Source organism: Accipiter gentilis, chromosome 2, assembly GCF_929443795.1.
Source record: "Accipiter gentilis chromosome 2, bAccGen1.1, whole genome shotgun sequence".
Classification (NCBI taxonomy): Eukaryota; Metazoa; Chordata; class Aves; order Accipitriformes; family Accipitridae; genus Astur; species Astur gentilis.
In genome coordinates this window covers 3,915,211-3,937,757 of record NC_064881.1, presented here as the reverse complement: position 1 = coordinate 3,937,757, position 22,547 = coordinate 3,915,211, and the positions used below count along the sequence as shown (strand labels likewise).

General features: G+C 42.3%; 1 protein-coding gene across 1 annotated transcript in view; it reads left to right on the top strand.

Moving 5' to 3' along the window:
• The first annotated feature begins 5,311 nt into the window (after positions 1 to 5,311).
• The window catches only part of OSBPL1A (oxysterol binding protein like 1A), a 76,844-nt gene continuing 59,608 nt past the window's right edge, over positions 5,312 to 22,547 (top strand). Inside the window, 6 exon segments of the mRNA XM_049827333.1 lie at positions 5,312 to 9,035; positions 10,465 to 10,585; positions 15,292 to 15,377; positions 17,582 to 17,656; positions 18,777 to 18,888; positions 20,066 to 20,151. Coding sequence (XP_049683290.1) covers positions 10,465 to 10,585; positions 15,292 to 15,377; positions 17,582 to 17,656; positions 18,777 to 18,888; positions 20,066 to 20,151 — 480 coding nt within the window. The 5' untranslated portion in view covers positions 5,312 to 9,035.

Below are 22,547 nucleotides of genomic sequence, written 5' to 3'. Positions count from 1 at the left end.
CAAACTGATTCCACTACAAGAAAAAAGTGCATTAAACAAGCCTAAATCTTGGTCTAAGACTACATGTCTGATAAGTCTAAGGGGAAGTATATGTACAGGTGACTTACACATTGCTTAAGAATGTTTCTTCTCTTCTAGCCACAACCCAGTTGTGTGCTGGCTATAGCAGTGTACAGTTGTCTTCTGTAGAGCTAGAGATATCCAAAAGCTTTTCTACAAAGTAATAACTGCTAGCAGGTTTTAGGAGCCTTCTGGCAGAAGAGGATCAGTGAATTCTCATGTTTTCTCCTGCCATACCTGCATTCATATAAAAAGGGCATGTTAAAATGAAGTCTTCTCTATGATTTTTTTTTCTGCTAGAGAATACCTCCAGAAGTTGCCCGAGGTTGCTTCAGTGCTGCTGTGAGCAGCAAAAAGCACTCCTAATCTCAGCAGTTAATCCAGCTCACACTATCTACAAATTAAACTCATTACATGGTTATTTCCTGCAAAGTACGAAATAAACATCAGCAACGGACTCGCATCTGTAAAAACTCCTATTGCAGGCAGTTCAGAACAAGATGAAAATTTGCTCTCATCACTCACTGGAAGTTGCTCTTGGTAATCCAGGGAGAAGGTCTAAAGGAATGGCATCTGAGAGTGTCAGCACAGTAGTTAATTCTCCTGTGCCTGTCTTTTGCCAGCGTAGTAAGTAAAATCAGTATGGAAATATGACAAGGGCCTGTGCGTGCTGCACTGCTTTCCAGAGTTGAGGAGCAACTTTCTCAAGAAGTGCACCAGGGCTGCATGCAAGCTACTAAGGAGAAAATTTCTTGTTTCTGTCCAATGACTGTTGGTCAGTTAATGAACAGTCAGTCATTAAATATTTTACTGCATGAAAACACACGTGCAACCTGTATCATTTATTTATTACTTCCATTTGTCATTTCCACGTGTACACTCCCTTGCTAAATTGTATATCTCAAGTTTCACTGGTATGCCCTAGTCTGAAGAGGAAGAAAATGAAGTGTCAGTGCAATAAAGAGTTGTTGTATCATAAATAAAATTGTGAAGTTTCACGCAGGGTAGCAATATAAATGCCCAGTAATTCTTGTCCCTTTTCAAGTCTGAAACGTTTTCTAAAAGTTCTTCCTTAGTTCAGCTTTGGATAAACCACTAGCAACCTAGGTCAAGTGTGCAGAAGCAGAAAGGGGTGTAGGGAGGTGCTGTTTGTCTCATCTCGGCTGCAGATGGTACCTTGCAAAATGAGAAACTATCAGCATCTTGGCTTGTATAGTTGCTAATGATGACATCAACCACTACACTGTGGTTATTTTCTTTCAAGTAATGGCAATGAAGAGTGGTATTGTTTCAAAATTTCCAGCTGAAATACTTCTCATCATAGGGTTTGGTTGCCTGCAGCAATGAATTCAATTAGTTGATTATGCACTACGCCCCACAGAAGCTCCCTCCCTAAATAAGTTTCTCCTCAGGAAGCGCTGTGGCCTTACAGCTTTGAATTCTGCAGTCAGGTTGCCCCATCAGCCCCATCCCAGAATATGAGACATGTAAAATATACTATGCTGTGACAATCACTGACAAGACTGTTCAGTAAGTTCTGTGCAAGGCTGTTTGCTAGTGCATTCAACCCTAACATGGGAAGCGTTTCATGCTTTCTCCATTACTAATTTCAGCAGGTTATCTGAAAAAGGAAAGATATTTTAAAAAAAAAAAAGATACAAGAAATGCTCAAACCAGAAAGGACCCTTGGTATCAGCAACACTGTTTTTCTCATTTCCACACTTAAAAGTCCAAAACGCACTAGGTTATTCCTCCAGGACATGCAAGGAGTCAAAACATGGGCAAAAAACAGACAGTCCTTGAAGATGCTGGGAGCAGGGGGAGAGTAGTGATAACTGAACAGGTGACCACTGCACGTCCAGGGGTTGGTGATCCACGGTACAGTTAAGCTGAGCAGGCCCAGGTCAGTGCTGTGCTGCCTTCAGGCCTGTGCTGTGGTGCACCAGGCCGTTGGCTGCAGGATAAACTCCACCAGCAACTTGTCACAGAGGAGCCTGCAGGCAGCTCTGGCTTGGTGCAGGTGATTAGACCACCTGCGTGGCCTTGCCTTTATCTAGCAAGAAGGTCTCATGTGCACATTCCTTATAAATAGCTGTTTTCTTGTAAGAAAATTAAAATAGTTCAAACGACAGAGGAGGAGCTTCCCTCCACGGATGGGATCTGCGCAGCATGCTGTGGGAGAAGTCCATCCAGGTCAGTCCAATGCTGCAGGAACGTGGGGCTCACAGCATCTGAAGGGACAGAAGTTTTACTCACTATTTGTATTACTTTTCCCTATTCGGTCTTTTAAAAACAGTAGTTTTATTAAGCCATTTGTTGTCAGGCCTTTCTTACTGAGATTCAGAATTAAACCTGTCACCGTCCCTCTCAATTAATTGCTTCTACTCCCTGGTGCAGAACAGGGAGCTACAGTATAACTGACTGGCTGAAGGGTAAAGCTCTCTGCTGTAAACACTGTGCTCCATTGCAATGAGTTATAGAGTAGGGGGATGCTGATACTTCCATTTTATTACAAAGATCCTGATAAATATGAGGAAATAATTCAAATATTTTTATACAGTATTCATGTATGTAAAATATAATACGAAATAGGAAAAAGGGAGGGACGCTTGATTTCATTGTGAGGTTGCTTGGAGCAGTTATGGCATTGTGAAGGATGGCTCAAAGCCAGAAGCAAGAGGAAGAAATAAAAGGAAAGAAGCTTAGACAGACTGACAGCAGTGGCCAAGAGCATAGGAAAAGATATGAACACAGGGCATGAAACAGCTAGTGCTCTGAAAGCAAGGACAGCAACCTGAAGACCTGCTCCTAAGGAAAGAAAGTCAATGTGATCATTCACTGAAGCCTCCCGGATGTCACATACTTATTGCTGCTGAATCATCCCTGGAAGCAGATCTCTTAACCAAGATAAACTAATTTAAAGTAATGAAAAGCAGGGGAAGTCCAAACACAGCAAATTTGTGTTATCTCTGCAGGAACTGTTCCATTTCTTCTTTTGGAACTTGATTCTTAAAACATTAAAAATATACGTAGCTATAGACAGTACAGAAAAATGAAGCATGCCTCGTTATTTACGTCTCAAGAGTTTCACAAGAATTGCTCAGGTTTAAACTTGCCCACTTTTAGAACAGAAGTTTCATCCTAATCTTTTGAGATAGTTTCTCATGGCACCTGTGGCTCCTGCCCTGCCTTTTCAGCACTCCTTCTGCATATGACACAGACTCAGTCATGCCTCAACACCGCAAAGCTTCCCTGCTTCCTTAATAAATCCCTGCAGGATTTCAAAGGCACTGTGGGAGCTTTCAAAATGCAAAACCCCTTTCAGGTGCTAAAGGCAGAGAAACAAGGTGCCAGCTACTGGCTTCAGGTGAAAGTTGTAGGGGAGAATAAATACGGGGAGGACAAAGAGAGGGGATAGGAGTGGTGGACTAAGGGGGTTTGTTTTTTTTACTGAGGGGGTGTTTTACTTTTTGTCGCCAGCAGTACCCAACCTCCTGCTCTTTTAGGTTGCTGTCGGCCACGCCGTTCTCAGGAGCAGTGCATGCATTCACCATTTCCTTTTACTCTCACCACGTTTGTATACAAGACTGAAGCGATTTCCAAGAACGCCCTTTCCCCCCCCCCCCTCTGGTAGAACATGATTCTTGTCCTCTTAATAAGTCTTCTTTCGAGGCCGTTTTGCCCAACCCTTCCGCGCCCCTGGAAGGCCTGTCAGCGCCTCCGCGTTCCCGCCGCCTCTTCTGTCCCCCCTTCGCAGTTCCCCTCAGCGGAGGCGCGGGCTGGGGTCCTCTCCGGGCTGCCGGGAGCCAAAGCCCCGCAGCCCGCGTTGCGGCGGCAGGCAAACCCAAGCGCGAACAGGGCACTATCCTGTCGGGCAGCCCCCGCGGTCGCAGGGGCGTCGCTGTCCCCCCCGAGGAAGGGCGGCCGCCGCCGGCTGCGCCCGCCGCGGGCCACTTTCTCTCAGAAAACGGGCGGGCGCGGGGCCCTGCTTCATCCCCCCCCCCCCGGCTCTTCGGGCAGGCCCCAGCGGGCTGCGCCAAGCCGCGGGCCCCCACGCGTGCGAAACGACCCCGCCCACCCACTCCCACCCGGCCCTCTGGGGGAGGGTGGGGGGCGGAGGCGGCCGCGGGCGGGGCGGGGCTCTGCCCGGCCCCGCCCCGCCGAGAGCCCGCGCCGCCCGCCCTGCGCGGCGGGGGGAGCGGTCCGCGCTGCTGAGGCGCCGCCGCAGGTCACGTGCGGGGCTGGTGCGTATAACACAGCGGGGGGGGGGGGGGGGGGCGGCGGCGGCGGCAGGAGCTGTGCGGAGCGGTGAGGCAAGGCGAGGCTGGCGGCGGTTCGGGTCGGGTCAGCTCAGCCGCCCCGGACGTATCTTCTTCCGCGGGGCGGGGGGACGGACGGATACACGGCAACGGCTGGAGACGTGCCCTCCCGCTGCGGCGTTTGCTTTCTTGGTGCCGTTATTGTGCCTCTTGCTGTACCTCCTCCCCAGGCTGCTCCCGAGCCGGCCGTGCCCGCGGGGCGGGAGGGGCGTCTAGTTCAGTTAGAGCCGGCTGCGAGGGGCGCGGCTGGGCCGCCGGGCCGGGCCGTGGAGGCGAGGCCTGCGGGGCGGGCGCTGTGTGAGGGGGTACGTGCCCCCGCCGGGCCGCGGAGGACCCCGGTTCGCTGGCAGCCTCGGGCGCCGCCTCGCCTCTGCGGCCGCCGGGAGCGGTGTTTGGGTGGCGTGGGGTGGGGGTGTCGCTGCTTCCCCCCGCGGAGCCTCTCACAGTGTGACCCGGCAAGCTGTCCGCGGGGGGCGGCCCCAAAGTAAGGCTCGGCTGGAGGCTGAGGAGCCGAAGCAGAGGCGGCCTTGGTAGCCGGGGCGGGGGGGGGGGGGGGGCTCTGGCCTTCGGGAAGCGGTGTGGGCGCCCGCTGTGCTGCGTGGGTGGCCCTCCCCCCTCCCTCTCCCCGCAACAGCCCCGTAGCCGCGGCGGAGCTGCGGGGGGGGGCGGCCGGTGCCTCGGGGTGCGGTGGTCCGCGCCCTGGGTCTGAGCGCACCTTTCCCCTAGGCAAGAAGTGCCGTTGCTGTGACGCATGAGCCTGTCGCCTTAAAAAGTGTGTAATTACTGGTACCGAAACGAACTGCTCGGTTCCAGACGCGCGTAGAGAACTCACAGCGGTTCTGCTGAAGTTCTTACCTGCTTGGAACTGCGCTTGCTTGCTGATCCGGTTGAGATCTTGCCCTAGCTGTGGTAAGCTTATTTAGAGCTCTTGGGCTGAAAGGAAGTCTTTGATGTAGTAGAAACTAAACTATGTGCAGGAAACAGCCAGGAGGTGCCCAAGAACGAGGATTAGTTTAAATAACTATTGCCTTGGCAATGGTATTGAACAGATACTGTGTTACTGCATCTGTGTTAATTGCTACTGAGCAGACAGTAACTTGATTTTAGATAGGTGATGCTTTCACATGAAGTACCATGAGACTGTCACAGAAGCATGTTCAACTTCTAGAACCCTTTAACTGAAGATTAAAATAACTACTTCTAGATAACATCGCTTGTGCTTCTAATGTGGCAACTCTTTCTTCTTGGAGCAACTCCTGTCAGTACAGTGTATTGTGTGGGTTTCTAGACAGGTTCTGTCTGTTTGTGTGGTTTGCTCCATTTTGTCCTCCTTTACAAGCATCACATCATAGTATGTCCGTGCTGGGACATGTACAAAGTCTTCCTGAGCAAGTATCGTCCTTTCCTACAGGAATCTAGTTTTCATTGCTAGAGGGAGATATCTTGAAATACTAGCCAGTGCTGTGCTTTTTACCAGCCTTACTATTTGTCATGAAGAGAAAGCTTCCTATGCAACCAGTGGCTGTTGACTCAGAGCCTTAACATTAAATTGGGCAGTGCCAGTACTGCGTCTGCTGCTTGTTGAGCTGCAGCAGAGTGAAAACCAACCATGTTCTGCTTATTGTGTATTGTTGCGCTTCTGGGCTGTGTACATGGCAGGAGGCCCCAGCATGAGAAGAAATCAAAGCAAAAAGTAAGTGGGTGTTATCAATAGTTCTGCACCGTGGTCAGGGATGGTGCTTTAGGTCTTCATAGACCACTTTGTGAGAAACTTTTTGCTCATATTCACTTCTAGCAGTTGGGCAAAGTTGATAGTTTGTAAATTAGTAGTTAGGTAGCCTTTTGTGGTTAAGTATTCTGCAAAACACTTTTAAGCAGGCATGCGGGCAGAATGGTAACCTGGGCTCTCTGCTCTGTTGGAAACAACCCCTGTGTGAAGATAGATGCTGTAATAGTGTGAGAAAGTCACTCTGGCATAGGTCTCATAGAAGAAGATAAAAGCAAAGCATCTCGATGCTATTTTTTATAACTTCTTAAAGGATAAGATTCAATTAGCGCTCAAGTACTGCTCCAGTAGTCCTAATGAGTTCAATGGAAGTGCCTTGCAGTAACATCTCATCTGTATAGGAGACACTAAATATTGTTCTTGTGGTGTTCTCATGGTATACCAGTGACTGTAGAGACTACCATACAAGCCTTTCAACAGCACAAGGTGTAAAGATGAGCTGTGAAAGGCACTTTAACCTATATCAGCTAATTAATGGAATAAGGTAATGATGGCAACTCCACTGAACAGATGTCTGCTCTCAAGTGGCTAGTAGCCTTGCATATAGGCAGCAAAATTCATATAGATTAAGCTGCCAGTAGTATCTTATGGCTAATAAAGCCAAACTAAACTATTAAGTTTCTCCCTCAGTGCTGATGGTCTGGCTTCCCAAAACCAGTGGGTGGGAATTTTGGAGGTCTCTTGGTGGTGGGTCAAATAAACTCCCCCTGCAGGGAGTGTGCAGATGTGCAAAGTACAGTTATAAGTGTATAGTACCAAGTGCCTGAGTGTTGATTTCCTTCCATACTCTAAACTTGCCAGTCAAACTTATGTTGGTGCTTGCTCAGCTCCATTATAGAGCAAATCCTGTTGCTTAAAACAGTTCTTCAAGATTGTGCCAAGTTCTATTAAGGGCCTCTTTGCTGCCAGCTTCATTTAGGCACTTCATTTAGCTTGTTAGTTAAAACTTTAGGTTCTGTATCACTTGTCTGATGAGTAACTGCATGCAGATTCACTTTCCAGCCCCAATTGTAGGAACATTTTCATGCGAATGATCCTTCTAACCATGACTAATAGCTAGACAGTCATTCTTCTGCATCACTGCATGCTTCAAGCTTACAAAGTGTATTTGAAATTGGAGGCTTGGCCAAAACGGCAGTCTTCGGGGACTAAACCAGTGAAGCAGACAGACCTTTCTTAGCCATGTTACTGTGCATGTCACTCTACTACTAATATTTGCTGTAAGAGTACAAACAAATCAGTGATTTTAACCTAATGACTATTTGGGGGGAGAAAAATCATGCAAGTAATTTTGCACAGTGATTCAGCTTTCCATGTATCTTAAGCTGTTTAAGATTCTGTTCATGTACATAACTGCCCTTGCTGCATACAAGAGTTGTGGATTTGGATCAGCTTCTTCGTTCCCTTCCCAAACAGTTTTTTTTCTTCCTTCTCATCAATATCAAATGGAAACTGCAGGTTCTTAATGTGTTGAAAGTGCATTGCTGTTCATACCTGCTGTGCATGTGGGATGTTGACAAATGATAGGGGTAATGATAGGAGTGTGTTTCTCTTAGGCGAGACATTTGAGAGATAGCCAAAGAAGTATTGTGTGGGAGGGGGTGAAAACGAAGGATGAGCTTTGCTTTGGTTTTTTTTCCCCTATCCCTGATAGGTAGGCCAGCAAAATGAGCTCTAACTATACTCTTAGCTTTTGTCTGTATGATTCTCAGTGCTGCATTCTGTGTCCCCCTGAAACAGTATCACTCGGCTTCAGATACAGTATTACAGACTGATAATACATTAACATATTTGATTTTGGTCTTTCGCTAGACACTGGTAGAACTGATTCACTGAGGAAAACTTTACCTGCCCCAGTAACAACAAACTGTGCTGTGTTGGCTCAGACAAGTGGATACACTCCTGTTCAAAGGAGAAGGTAGCTTCAGGGCCCAAAGGATTACTAGAAGGACTGGTACTGTTTTGTTTTGGTTTTCTAGTAGAACTGAAAAGCAGGCACAAACAAGACTATTGTCTAACCACTGCTGGAGAAGGCATTCGTATCCTGTGTCTGTGGTAGATTGCAGGTGACTGATCCAGTCTGTTCTTCTGAAACATGCCAGAAAGGGGTTGCTTAGTCTCTCTGTCAAATTCTTTGAAAACGGATTCCCTCTGTCCCTTTGCTGTTTGAGCAAAAGGTAGGGAAAAACTCTCTTCTCTGTATTGTTAGTGCTTTGGCAGTCTGTCCTGTTCCAGCCTTCTGTCTGTCTTGAATATTACAAGATCTGTCACTGTTACAGGCTTTTTTTGTTGCTTACCCAGTGTTCTCACTGTATTGTCTCTTGCTGAGTGGCTTCTTATCTTAGTCGAAGAGCTCCCTGCATCAATTTTAGCTATGTGTGTGTGTGGTGCAATCAAGCTGCCTGTCCAATGCAGCAGAGTGTGAACAGTTTGTGGGACCAATCAAAACCTCTGTTGGTATAGGAAAGCTAACTACTTGAGGCCAATATGTTCTTTGCAATCATTAACTGACTTTAGAAATCTAGATTCTGCAGTATGTGGTAAACCTAGTGTGTCAGGTAAAGATGCTAAACTGGAGACACTAAATTTGGACCACATCTTCTTTTAGTGTTTTTTAGCAGCAATAAATTGTGTATTGCATCACAGTCTTTTGAGGCTGCTTTTAAAATTGCTTCTTGATACATCTTAAAAGCAGTGTATTTAAATAGGACATTAAAATTGTTTTCTGCCTATGCTGAGCTGTGCTGCATCTGGGTCTAGTTGTAATAATATTAAAAAAAAAGGCAAAACTACTTCAGATTGTGATGCTGTCAGTGTGGAAGAAGATTGGTTAAGACATAACTTAATAACTGCATTCTGCAAGAGACCTGGTGAGTAGCATTATCACTTGCCCAAAGGTCTAAGGCTCCCTGTCTACTAGAGAGCTGTAAAAATAGCTATGCTAACAGGTTTTGTTTTCTCCCTTCTTTGAAAGATGTAGATACTCCTTTTTTTTGTAGTTCAAGAGCAATGGTAAGATGAGAATTGGCTAGTGATGTTTTATAGTTGCGTGTGAACTTCTTGTCCTTGTTGTGGCTGGGATAGAGTTAATTTTCTTTCTAGTAGCTGGTATAGCGTTATGTTTTGGATTCAATATGAGAAGAATGTTGATAACACACTGATATTTTCAGTTGTTGCTAAGTAGTGTTTAGACTAAGTTAAGGATTTTTCAGCTTCTCATGCCCAGCAAGCAAGAAGGCTGGAGGGGCACAAGAAGTTGGGAGGGGACACAGCCAGGACAGCTGATCCAAGCTGGCCAAAGGGATATTCCATACCATGTAATTTCATGCCCAGTATATAAACTAGGGGGAGTTGGTTGTGGGGGGATCACTGCTTGGGAACTAACTGGGCATTGGTTGGTGAGTGGTGAGCAATTGCATTGTGCATCACTTGTTTTGTATGTTCCCATCCTTTTTATTAGTGCTGTCATTTTATTTTTGCTACTATTATCATTATTATTTTCTTCCTTTCTGTTCTATTAAACTGTGCTTATTTCAGCCCATGAGTTTTACCTTTTTTTTTCTCTGATTCTCTGCCCCATTCCACTGGGTGGGGGGGAAGTCAGTGAGCAGCTGTGTGGTGCTTAGTTGCTGGCTAGGGTTAAACCATGACACTTCTTTATATTGTACTATTGTGTTTCTTAAAGATAAGGTCAAATCTATGAAGTTGTTGGAGTATCTGACTCCCCTTCAAGTCAAGGTTGGAGGCTCAGGTATCGGAGTTCAAGAGCTGATAGTACCAGTCACTGATGGGTATCTGGGACCTCAGTGTGAACTAGGATTCTGTTCCCCAGGGTTGGCAGCCAAAATAAGTCTCGGTTAATTCTGAAGAAATACTTGGGCTAATAGGCATACATATTTTTTTTTTTTTCCTCGTTGCCTCTGGAAAACTTACAGGGTAAAGGTGAAAATCTTATGAGGAAAAGAAAAATGTTTTTTTGCTATGCTTGTAGCAAAGCTTGCCTTGTTTATGGTGTACAGTACTCCTAAAGGCACACTTAGAAAACTGAGGAGCAAGAAAGCATGGGTATTTTGTTATTTAACTGCTTTGTATGAGGAATTTTAATGCCTCTTAGTGGCATGACTGAGTGCTGGACTGTTGAAAACAGTGTGCACATTAAATGTGTTCCACAGAGGAAATAATTATCTTTCTCATACCAGTGTTAGTATTAAATAAGGGAGAAAAGTGACATAATACTAAGCCGTAATTTATACCAGCATAAGAGATTGCAAAATCGGTTCTTTCATTTCTTTATTACAGATGAGTACTGAAGCAGAACAGCAGCTTCTCCATGATGCTAGAAATGGAAATGTTGAAGAGGTTAAACAGCTGTTGGATACCATGGACAAAGGAGAAATAATATTTGATATCAACTGTAAAGGTTAGTAGCCTTCCTCAAATGTTTGTAATCTCACTGTTGAAGCCACATGTAGTGAAACTGTTGCTGATAGTATAATCTTGCTTTCTTTGGAGTGCTCAATAGAGTAATAAAAAACACTTCAACAGCTGCTTTTGCCCTGTGACTTAAGGCCATAGTTACATAGGGAAGCGATCATAAAAGCAGAGTATAGATAGCTGTAATGTACAGAAAACCTCAGATTAATTTGCAGAAGCTGGAAGTGTCAACAAGACAAAGAATCAGTACCTCTTTTTGCCTGTGTTCATGCTTATGCCAACTTTAGAGCTTTATAATACTAAACAAAACTGTGGTGACAGGGAATGGTTCAAGGAGGTAAAGAGCCTCTATCAGGGCTGCAGAGAAGATTAGGTCATTTATTTGTGCTTTGATAGGTGTGATGATTTTTGGGGGGGGCGGCAAGGCCGTGTTTTGTTATCGTGTAGTAGGAGCAGCTACAGCTCTTGCCACTTTCAGGAATGGTTGGGACAAACGTATGCTTTTTACCATTAGCAGTATACTAGGTTACTTGGGAAAAGAAAGTAAAACTGTTGGTCATCTGGATCTGGGTCTTTGGCCAACATTAAAGTTTTGCACATGCATAGCCAATGTAGTTATGGCTAAGCAACTTGCTTGCTGAGCACTAAATCTTCAAACTGGGGCTGGATTTGCAAGCTTGCTAGCAATTGCAGACTGCCCTATTTCTTTATTCATTTAGTAGCTTTATATTTCTCTGTATTTACATGAGTGTGTTTCTGGTTGCTTCAAAAAGGTGGATGTGTATCCCGCTCTTTCTACACAGGCTAGTATTTCTTTGTTCAGCATTTAACTGTTAAGGAGCACTGAGAAGATAGTACTGCAAAGGGAGAGAGGAGAGACCAAATACCTTTCCTCTCAGCCATGACAGAGGGAACACATTGCTCTAAAGAGCACAGAAGCCTATTATCTGAACAAGCTCTATCCCTTTCCCAAGTCTCATTCTTAATCACCAGTTTACTCATCCTTTGTTTGACTACTCAGCTGTGTCTGTGTTTTCCCAGTAGTTAATGTGCTCATCTCAGAAAAACAAGTTGTAAAACCAAAACCCTTGCTACTTCATCTTCAGGGAGCTAGTTTATAGGAGAATTAGAGCTTGATGGAGCTGAAGTCCTCCACCCTCCCAAGTATGTCCTTTGCAAAAATTCATGATGCTGTGTATAGTGCCTAAACAGCTGGAATAAAAGCGCCTTAAGATTCATGCAACAGTATCCATAAATAAGTTGCTGAAGTCTCTTGTGCTTAGAAGAGGTTTCAGAGCTTCTCAGATGCTTTCTTGACTTCAGATTATGTTTAAGAACACAATCTGAAGTCAAGAAAGCATAATGAAATGGCATAATCTGCAGTCCTGTATTATATCAAGCAAACTGGTCTCTGGTCAGCATTCCTGCTCAAAGTCAAGTGTTAGTATTGTGAAAGTCTAGAGCATAGAAGAGCCTCAGCTAGTGAAGGGAAAGATGGTTCTTAGCTGTTACTCTTCCAGTTTAGCAATACATGGCCAGCCAGCTAATACATGCTTGCTAATGGGAGGTCTAGGAGGCTAGAGGGAACATGCTCATGATGGTTTAGGTTAAACAAAATAATTCTGAATATGGAATCCATACACAGTGAAATCTCTGCTTTCTAAGTTCTGATTCTTCTAAATGTTAGAGGACACAGAAGTGTAACTAAAGTATTCTCTGGGGGAACTGTTCTGGTTGTGTGAAACTTGTGTTAAATCTCTGTTCTTCCCACAGTCAGTCTTCAGAGACTGACTGTTTCAATCACTCTGCTTCTGTAGAGTACTCCATTGGAAACAGTCTAAGACAAATTCAGGCTGAACAGCCTTTGCAGCATGACTACACCTGCTACTGTGCCTCCTTGCTAGCAAAACCATTATGTCTTGCTACAAATCCTGATCTGTTAAGTACTACCCGATTGTAATTGCATAACCACATGCTGATTAACTAAAATACAGGCTGTAGACTGCAACTGACTTTTTGCAATCCTCAGTCTTCCTTCTCTTCCCTACAGCCTCTTATCCTTCTGTCATTACCTTCTGGATAATCACATGTCCCTAGAAAGTCAGGGTATGGGGAATGTCTTCAGTGCTACAGCAGTTCCTTCAGGACTTGCATCTGATGTGGCAATGACACTTGGCTTGGAATAAAGTACTTTTGGAGCAGGTGGGAGGCTGTACTGGAGGTAGTGTAAACTTCCCTCAGAGTGTACCTTGAGAGACTAAGTCCAACACATTAATGTGCCTGAGTGTCAAAGCCTGCCTTCAACACCTTGTAAAACCTATCTTGCCTTTCCAAGGGTGAGCTTATAACTAAAGCTGTGCTCTAGATTTGCAAGTGTGACGTCTGACAGTAGTGATCCCAAACATCCCGACTTCAGCCAAAGTGAAGGAAGAGGAAGTAAATCCAAGCTTTTTGTACTTGCTCTGTTGTGACTGGATTCTAGCCAGTCAATGCTTGCAGATAAGCAAGACTTGCTTGATGAGAATCTAGCCAAACGGTGTGAACTTCCATTTTCACTTTTCTCAATTCAGTGGTTTCAAAAGAAGGTATCCACGTTAAAACAGCACTAAACCTGGGTTTCATCTGAAATGATCATGTTTTCTAAACCTGTCTATGTTGGCTCATTCTCCTTAAACACAAGAAAATAGAATATCCAGGACTTTGCAGAGTAAGAAAACTGTGAAATAAGGTCAGTGGTCAAGTGTGTTATGGCAAAATACACATTTGAATGACTGCACAGTAGCCTAGCAGACTACAACCAGGAAATGACTGCCTAGTTTGTCTCCATTCTCTAAACAAATGGTCACACTGGACACTTCTAGTTAACTGGCATCAAAGCAAAGAACTGGCTGAGAGGGGTAGGGGATTTTTTGTTGTTGTTGTGTTTATTCTACTTTCCTACCCTTGCATTCTCCCCAGTGTAATGATGTCCTGGTTTAAAATAATAATAAAAAAAAGTGCAAACACTTGTGGTCACTTGAAGAGAAGTAACAAACACCCCAGGAGCTTGATAAGTAACTGGTTAGCTAATATCAGAAATGCAAACATTGAGTGGATGCAGAACAAGAGTCTGTGGCACTTTATTCAGTAAGAACTACAAATGTGGACAGATTCCCATTTTTTTTTTTTCTTTTTTTCATGACCAAATTCCTTGGCAGCAGCACTGTCTTGTCAGTGCTGTAACTAATGACTGTCTTGGGCTAATTGTATGAATTCAGTGCAACTCGGACCTCTTTTGTGTTCTTTGAAAACCTTCTTGCTTACTAGACTGAGGGATGAATGATGTCTGTTTAGTATGTTATCCAGCATACATAGCCCCAGAGTTAGTAATTCACATGGTATTCTCTTCTGTGGTACTTTAGCCCATCAGTGACATAGGGCAGGAACTTTGTTGTAGGCCAGGCTGGGATGAGGGGAAGATACTAAATCAGGGGTGGAACAACAGGAGTTGAAAAGAAAGAGAATCAAATAACTAAAGAAATAGCCAATAAAGAGCAGAAATGTTAGCTGGAAACGATTATAAGAAATGGGAAAATGTCAGCTGTGAACCACATTTTAATGTTAATTTGTAATATGAGATCAGAAAGAATGATGAACTTGCAAGACCAGCAGTTCTCTCTTTCCTTGTGCTAGTGGCTTGTCTCCTCAGGGCAAATTTATGTTGTGCATGTTCCAAGCCTCAATGCTTGAGGATACATGAAAGGGGAAAACTTAATGGTGGCAGTAATTTCAAAACACTTTCTAATGCCTTACTTTCATTTTGCTTCCAAATGAAAAAATAATAGCTTTCAGGTGGTACTCTGAATGCTGTGGGTCCGTTTATTAAAAACAAAGTACAAACCAGCTTTGCTTAATACAGTGGTGTTACAATTGGAAAGTAACACGAGTTGTTAACTTAGTAATCTCTAATGCTTTTAATATCTTGCTTTTAAAGAAGTAATTGTAGGATGGTTCTTGAATTTCATTCATACAGCCAGTCCTCCAGGGCATGCTTTAAATGCTCTTTAAAGCATAAATCATAATTTCCTTTGCATGGTCACTTCTGTGCCTGCTTCCTGCCTGTGCTTATCATTCCTGCAGAGGCTTAGAGCTGTAGATGGTACATGAGTTCTACAGTGCACAGAGATTTCAGATCGTGATACTTAGTAAGGCTATCTTTATTAAAATGAGTATAAGCACAAGACAACAAAAAACCCTAACGTTAGGTCATCCTACCTGTTTTGTTTTGAAACCTCTGTTTGGCTGATGGGTTGTCCTACCTCTCATTTGTGTGCAGGAAATAAAATCAGGTAAACAAAACAGTTTTTTGATAAACAAGAGAAATGTGTACTTGCATGTGCTATTTTCATAGTAAAAGTAACTGAAGCTTCTTGCTGCTGTTGAAGAGCAAGGTATTAAATTAAAACAAGTTTTATTCTCCATCAGACTACATGACTTTCTTCTTTAAGAAAGATTTTGTAGATTTGAATCTAACGTTCTCAAGCTGCATCCCAATTTAGTAATTCTAATTATGAATAGTTAGTATTGATGCTTCCAGCCTCCTTGCTCCTCTGTTACTGTGAAGAATGATCATCCATGCCAACCTCCAAGCACATGGCAAGATCTTTTTTGTATTGTGTGACCAAAACTTGATTTACCTGTTTTGTCTTTCAGGCAGAAGTAAATCTAATATGGGTTGGACACCTCTTCACCTTGCTTGCTACTTTGGACATGCTGTTGTGGTAGAGGATTTGCTGAAGGTACTTGCTTCTGTGTGTAAGGCAGAAAAATCTTTGTTATGATAGAAGCAGTTAGTATTTATTTGGGTTCTTGTGATGGAAGAAATGTGGCTTTGCAGAGAGGCGGAGCCACTCCTACAGTTTATCTGCATGTAACAGAGATAACATTGTTAAAACTAAGGAATGAAATAGTTGCAGTATTAAGATCAGCCAAGTTTACAAGGACCCAAAATGGTGACACTGGAAGACTGTACAGCAGTACACAGCTATTACTCTGAACAGTGTTTACAATTGTCAGTACTTAGCTAACTCATGGAGTATATGTGTTTGTGTAACCATCTGAATGTAAATATTAAAGATGTATAGTATATAGGTATGACCTCATGAAAGCTTCAGCCTTTTTCAAGCTTAGTGGATATCTGCATATAGTAAGCCAGCATCTGATAACTAGTAATGCAAATGCTTCAAGGGCCTGATCTAGCTTACTGTAGTACATAAAGTATATAATCTAGGCAATTTCACTTATTGAGTTGTAGGAAAGGCTAAAGTGTTTTAAATGTGGAAAAAAAAATCTGTGTTATCTAATTGTGTGTTGTGCATAGAAGTATGTCCAGAATTCTGTGCAGTGTAACTTGTATATGTTTCTTTCCAGGAATAGACTAAGGTAGTTTGACTTGTTATTTTTTTCAAACATCTTTGAAATAATGAACTGTGTGATGAACTTTGAAATGATGAACCTTTGTCATCAAAGCTGACCTGTTTGTGTCTTTATAGCCACATCTGCACTGCATTTGCAGTTGTTTCTGACTGAGTATATTTTTTTTACCCTCAGCTCTCAAGCTAGGTTCAACCAACGCTAACTGTATTATATTCTATTCATGTTTGAAAGATTTTGCTGTAGATGGCAGAAACATGCTAAACAGCCTTAGATACAAAGGTAGCTAATCTAAACTTGTATTTCACTCAGAATAAAGGCTACCAGCCATAATCATGACTCTACAGCAAGAAACAAAATTGATATTTCTTTAAGTTCTTCTCTAGCCTACACACTAGTGCTCAGTAGATAATGCTGCTCTCAATCCAAGGGCTACTTAAAGCAAAACATAAAGTTTTGTCACTTAATGCATTTATCAACACTTCCAGAGTTGGATGAGTATATATAACTGTGCTTTCTTCTTTCTGATAGGGCTCCTGAAAGGGTATTATTTAAAGAGTAAGTCGAATAGTAAAGCAGGCTGTACACCTCTGAAAGCTAGGCATATATGAGTGTCTGTGTACTTGTGCCTAAATTTTGTGCTCAAAGAGCAAGTGAATGAGGTATTATCAGAAACCGCTCTGGAACTAGAGTCAGATTCATCAGTTAACTTTAGGCAGGCAGCAGTGACCTGGCTAAATTATATGATCTAAACCTATGTGATAAAGGTAAATATGTCCTGCCCTCTTTCTGACCCTTTGAGAGGTTAGGTAAAGCAGTGTAGAAGAAATGCTTCAAGAAGGAAGGATAGGATTTCCTGTATTCCTGGAACAGTGCCTGTGCATCCTGGCAAGCAATCTTCATTCCGATAAAAGGTATGGGATGGAGAAAGTGTGTGACAAGAGGAAGGGAGGTTCAAGGCAAAGATTGTAGAAAAGAAAAGGGAGAAGGAAGGTTAAGTTTCAGATGGTATCATCTTAATGCTGACATGGAAGTTTTCATTTCAAGTTGAAAAGCAGCAATAGGTGCCTAGGGAGAACACCACTTGTTAAATCAGGAGCACCAGGAGGCTGATGCTACTGTGTGTACATCTATAGTAATATATGTATGCATGTTATACAGTACCACTGCAGTTCTTTCATTAGGTTTTTTGGTGGCTGTTTTTTCCCAACACCTGTCCCCCGCCACCCATGCCCCCCTGCAAAAAACCCACACCCACAAAACCCAAAGCAAACAACCAAACCAACAACCCCCTGTGTTAAACTTGTTTTCCATATACCTTCTTCTTAAAAGTGAGAGATAAGCCTGGAAAAAATGCAGGAGGCTTTTCCTCTTTGAGGTAGAGTGCTGGTTATGAATCTTACGTACGTAGTTATCTTTGTTTCCAGGATGACTGTATTATAGTTCTGATCTGATTTGCCATGAGGCCTACATTAGCGTTCTGTCCTTCCCTTCCCCCCCCAGTGAGAAGGAATAACTATGTAGTTCTTGTTGGAAGGACGTTCAGATGTCTTTTGGTCTTGCTGTTTAGGCTGGTGCAGATGTGAATGTGCTGAATGACATGGGGGACACTCCACTCCATCGTGCAGCTTTCACAGGACGCAAGGTAAAGTATTTTGGCTTTTTTGAAACCTCAATCATAGAATTATTAAGGAAATACTAGCAATAAGATCATTTCAAAAAGATGGTTTTTTTACAGTGTCTAAAAATGATTTATCTGTTTGGTACAGTGCATTCAAAAGGACTAGGCATATTGCCTTGCTGGTATAACCGTCCAAAACAAAAACATGGTACAAATATCTTTTCTTGAAGATGGGAGATGACATCCATGGTTTTTCTCTTGGTATACTTTGTCATATCTTTTTTTTACCTTTTTGTTGATGAAGATTTTGCTGGCAGAGAAAGAAACAGTAGTTGTCTTCCATTGTAACACTGTGCATCAGTTGTGTAACTGATGTTGCTTCTGTTCTGCTTCTGCTGTGTGTCACAGAAAATGCTGAAGCATAGCACTACCTCTAGCTGCACATGCTAATTACCATGTGGAAACCAGTGTAAAGCTCTCTCATCTACTACTAAAGTGCAACACGTTCATTTGTGTTTGTGCCTGGTATGTTTGACACAGTAAAGGAGTAGGGATTGTTCCTTCTAACTGCATGTTTACATAGAGAGAAACCACACTGTTTTAATCTTAGTGGCTTCTGGAGGGGAAAAAACTATGAATTAGGACACACTGGTCCATTTGGTGTCTGGAAGTGCTTTTTCATAGAAAACTAGAACGAAAGAGCTTTTTATAGGCTTGTAATGTGAGACTAGTTTGATTGTTCCCCACATGCCACCATCATTCTCAAGCTAGTACTACCTCTATATATAACCTCTTGGCCCTTCTAAAGGAGTTACTATTTGGTCTCTTATCAGAAGAGCCAATCGTACTGGTTTTATCTGTCAAATTCAGCATTCACACCAGGTACACCACCTTTAAATAGGAGCGGGTCTGTTCAGCTAGAACTAATCTCCTGTTGGTTCCTTCAGGCTGACTGACGTGAGAGAGAAGGTTGCAGTTAGTCTCACTTCAATCTCTCTAAAACATCTCTTCCTGTTTTCATAAGGCAGCAGTGGTGAGAAGCTGTTCTACAGCTCATTTTACAGGATGTCAGTAGCTGGTAGGCCTGATTGTGGCCTTGCCATAACAGAGATAGATAAGCAGTATTTTTCAAATTGTTTTGCAGGAGGTGGTGATGTTACTCTTGCAGCATAATGCTGATACTTCTATTGTTAATGGGAGCGGAGAGACTGCCAAAGAAGTTACTCACGATAAAGACATAAGGAATATGTTGGAAGGTAACTTTAACAGGTCATAGGCTGTTGTGGGTTGTTGGGGTTTTTTTCCCAACACTTGTACGTTCTAAAAGCTGATTTTTCTCCTGCAAGTTACAGAAGCTCAATTGAGTTTTCCCTTTACATTTAGTGATTAGAAAGAAAAAAAAGTCATAGTTTTTGGTTCTTGTCTGCAATACTGACAGGCTTTGGCTTTTCTTTATTTCACAATATGTCTGCAAGAGACTTGAAGAGTTAAGTATGAATACCAATAGCATTATTCAAGTAACTATTTCAGTCCTGCTGGGGTAATCCTTGCTACAGTTTGAATGGTACATGGCAGCCAAAGCCTTAGCTCACAGGAAGAGGAAAAACTCAAGTCATTAAGTGACTTTGTGTCAATAAAATCTTTAAAAGAGCGAAATCCTGGGCAGTTTGCAAAGGTGACCCAGTTTTGGATCAAGTTTAGGACTTGCTATTGCAGTCTTAGAGGTTATGTCAAAAGGAAAAAAAAAGTGAGAACCCTTCACCTTGTTTCCTTCATTGCCTCATAGGTATTGAAAGTGAGGGAGATGGTGTCCATATACTTAATAGGCTCACTGCTCATAGCTTTGGAGAATTCAAGAACTGTGTTGCTTCCTGGTATTATGTGATACCCCTAAATACTGCTGAAGCTCTGTGTCCTATGCCACAGACTCTGTATGTGAAAAGTGATCTGTCTTCTGATTCTACATGCACGTGCACAGATAACAGTCCTTTCCGCGGCTCCTTTGTTGGATTGCTAGAGAAGAATAAATTCTTTGTAGAATGATAGGAAGAGTAGAAGAGAAACTGAAAAGAACACAGGGAAGATCTGATGACAGTGTCACATAGTTCCCCTGTTTCCCTTTTACTAGGGAAACTAGGGGGTTTTTTTACTAGAGAGTGGGTTTGGGTTGTAAGTGTTTAAAAAAAAAAAATAACGTGTATGTGCATGTGTATACACACACATCTTGTCAGATATTACATTTTGAACATATTTTTGCTCATGACACTGACTTTTCTGAATAAATATTCCATTTATACCTGTCCCAAATAAATAATACTGGAAACTCTTGTTTCTCTAGGCTTGTTTTGATACAGTTTCTTGAATGCTGTACTTTATATATACTTGCTATTTTATTGAGACTGACCTTAAATTTGGGTTGTTTTTTTTAAATAGCAGTTGAAAGGACACAAGAAAGGAAACTGGAAGAAGAACTTTTAGGAGCAGCAAGAGAGGGGGAAACAGGGAAACTGACTGCCTTGGTAAGAACTCAAGTGCTTGTAATACTTTTGTGTCAAGTGGTTCAAACCATAATGCTAATGTAAAAACATGTGACATTAGGCCTTGCATTTCAAAGTGCTGTGACTTCAGAATATTAGTGCTGTGCACCATGTTATGTTGGTAAGGTGCTGAACCCTCAAGGGTTTTCAAGCCTCCTTGTTGGAGGCTGCAAAACAATGGTTTTCAGCTTCTTTCCTGTTTCTAAATACTCTTCAGTTAGTTGTAAATAGCAGTGTGGTGGTTCTAGATCTACTAATGTAAGCTTCTTATGTTTTTGTGGATACTTTAATGTCATGGGTGCTTAGGTTTTCACTACAGTATGGCCTATTTTAAATCCTGAAAGTAAGCTTTTGTCGTTAGCAACCGTTGCAGCTGAAGTCTCTGTAGTTTTTAATGGACAGTCATCTACACAACACAATTTCATGCTGAGCAGGAATTGAAAACTGTATATGTGCACACATGCACACTTGCAATAATTCAAGCTGAACAATACCATGGTGTAGCAAGGCTATTGGAGAAGCAAATCACAGAATTGAGACTGGAGGATGCCTCTGGAGATGGACTAGTCCAACTCCTGTTTGCAGAGCAGAATCAATTAGAGCAGGTTGCCCAGGACCATATCCAGTTGGGTTTTGAAGCAGGGTCTCAATGTTTGAACTCAAGCTTTTGAGAGTCCTGAAGAGTTTCCTTGGAAGTAAGACCTGCAGTATGGAACATTTTCTACCTAGTTAGCACCTTTAGTAATACCTTTTAAGATGTCAAAGCAGTCTGAATCCTTCTACTTCTAATGGAAAACACAAAAATGAGATTTGTATGTTGAGAAATTTGACATTCTTTTCTGCATAGAAGCCAGAGTGAACACCTATTCAAAATTTGTTACTTCCATCCTCTAAATTTATCTCTTCTAGTCTGAAGAGCCCTTGTCTTTCTGACTCCTTGCATGGAGACTGTTTTTAAATCTTTGGTCATCCTTGTAATTCATATTTATGCTTTTGTACTATCCTCTTTGGAAATGGAGAGAGAACCAGAGCTGTACGCAGTACTTAAGATGTGGAAGAATAGTGCTTTAATACACTGGCGTGATTGTATTAATTACAATTAATACTCTGATGTAAGTGATCTGTCTTTATTCTGGTAATTGGTAATCTGTAACACTTGTTGCATTTGATATTACATGCCTGCTGACTAAGCTTTAAACTGATGTGGAAAAAATTAGAAAAAGTCGACTCCTTATAGAAAGCTGTCACTGAAGAACTGTGCTTTTTCTGATGTGGCATGTAACTATGCACGTGCATGTAACTCTTCTTGTAAACGTTTTCATTTCTAAGTGATTTTTTTTTAATATTTAGTATCATTGAGCTTTGTATATGTGAAGATGGCTATATGTCGACCTGTAACATTTTTTTAAGTACTTAGCACATTTTTGACCCTGAGGCAGTTTTTAAGTCAAGTCATAACAAGTTTTTCTTGGAATCCTTTGGTAAGTACTTGGACCTGTGACCATTGAATTACAATTTTAAAACTCCTGCTGACTCTTGAGGAAGTCCAAAGAACTTTCTCTACTTACAGCTCTATGGTGTAAACGTCCTTGACTTTGCTACTCTTAGGTTAATACCTCTGTGGAGAATTTGTGTAGCTCTTCTGAATGGCCCTTTATCTTGAAAATTCCTCATACTTTGCCTACTGATTTTCAGGCCTTTCTGCTCCTACTGTATCTTTTTTTAATCAGCAGACTATTACGCTCATGAAACTTTAGCTGCTTACATCTACTTTTATTGTGAAACCTAACACACCAGAACTTGTTCTCTACTGCCCTGCTTTTGGAACAGTGCCACTTACTTGAAAGATACCCTTTTATTGTTAATTCTCCTTTATCTTGTTTTTTTTTTTAACCAAAAAAGACTATACTGCACATTGTAACACAGTTGTCTGGAAGAGATAATTTAATGGTGCAGTTCATCTAAACCTTCTAATCGGACTTCAGACCATTTTTTCTTCTTTTCCTGCATGCACTTTAACTGCTCCTTCTATTGAAGTTTCTTGAAGTGAAATGGTAGTGGTGGCTTTTGTGCTTCTCTTCTGTCAAGATTGTCACGAGATCACAGTGTGTTTTCCTACTAAAAGCTAGACCTTCAGTAACTGAATCTTAACCCAGGCTTTTTAGTCTATTTGAGGCAAAACCAGTGTGTTCTTCCTGAGAGTTCTCAAAAACGTACTGTACATTTACTGAAACAACTGGAGAGCTTTTTCTCAATGAATTGAGGCACGAGACTTTCTTCAGAATATTGCCTTGTAACAAGGTGTAAGCTGCTGAAATGACAGGCATGTGGCTTAAACGGTGTGGAGGCAAGAAGTCAGGAGGTGGAGATAAGGCAGA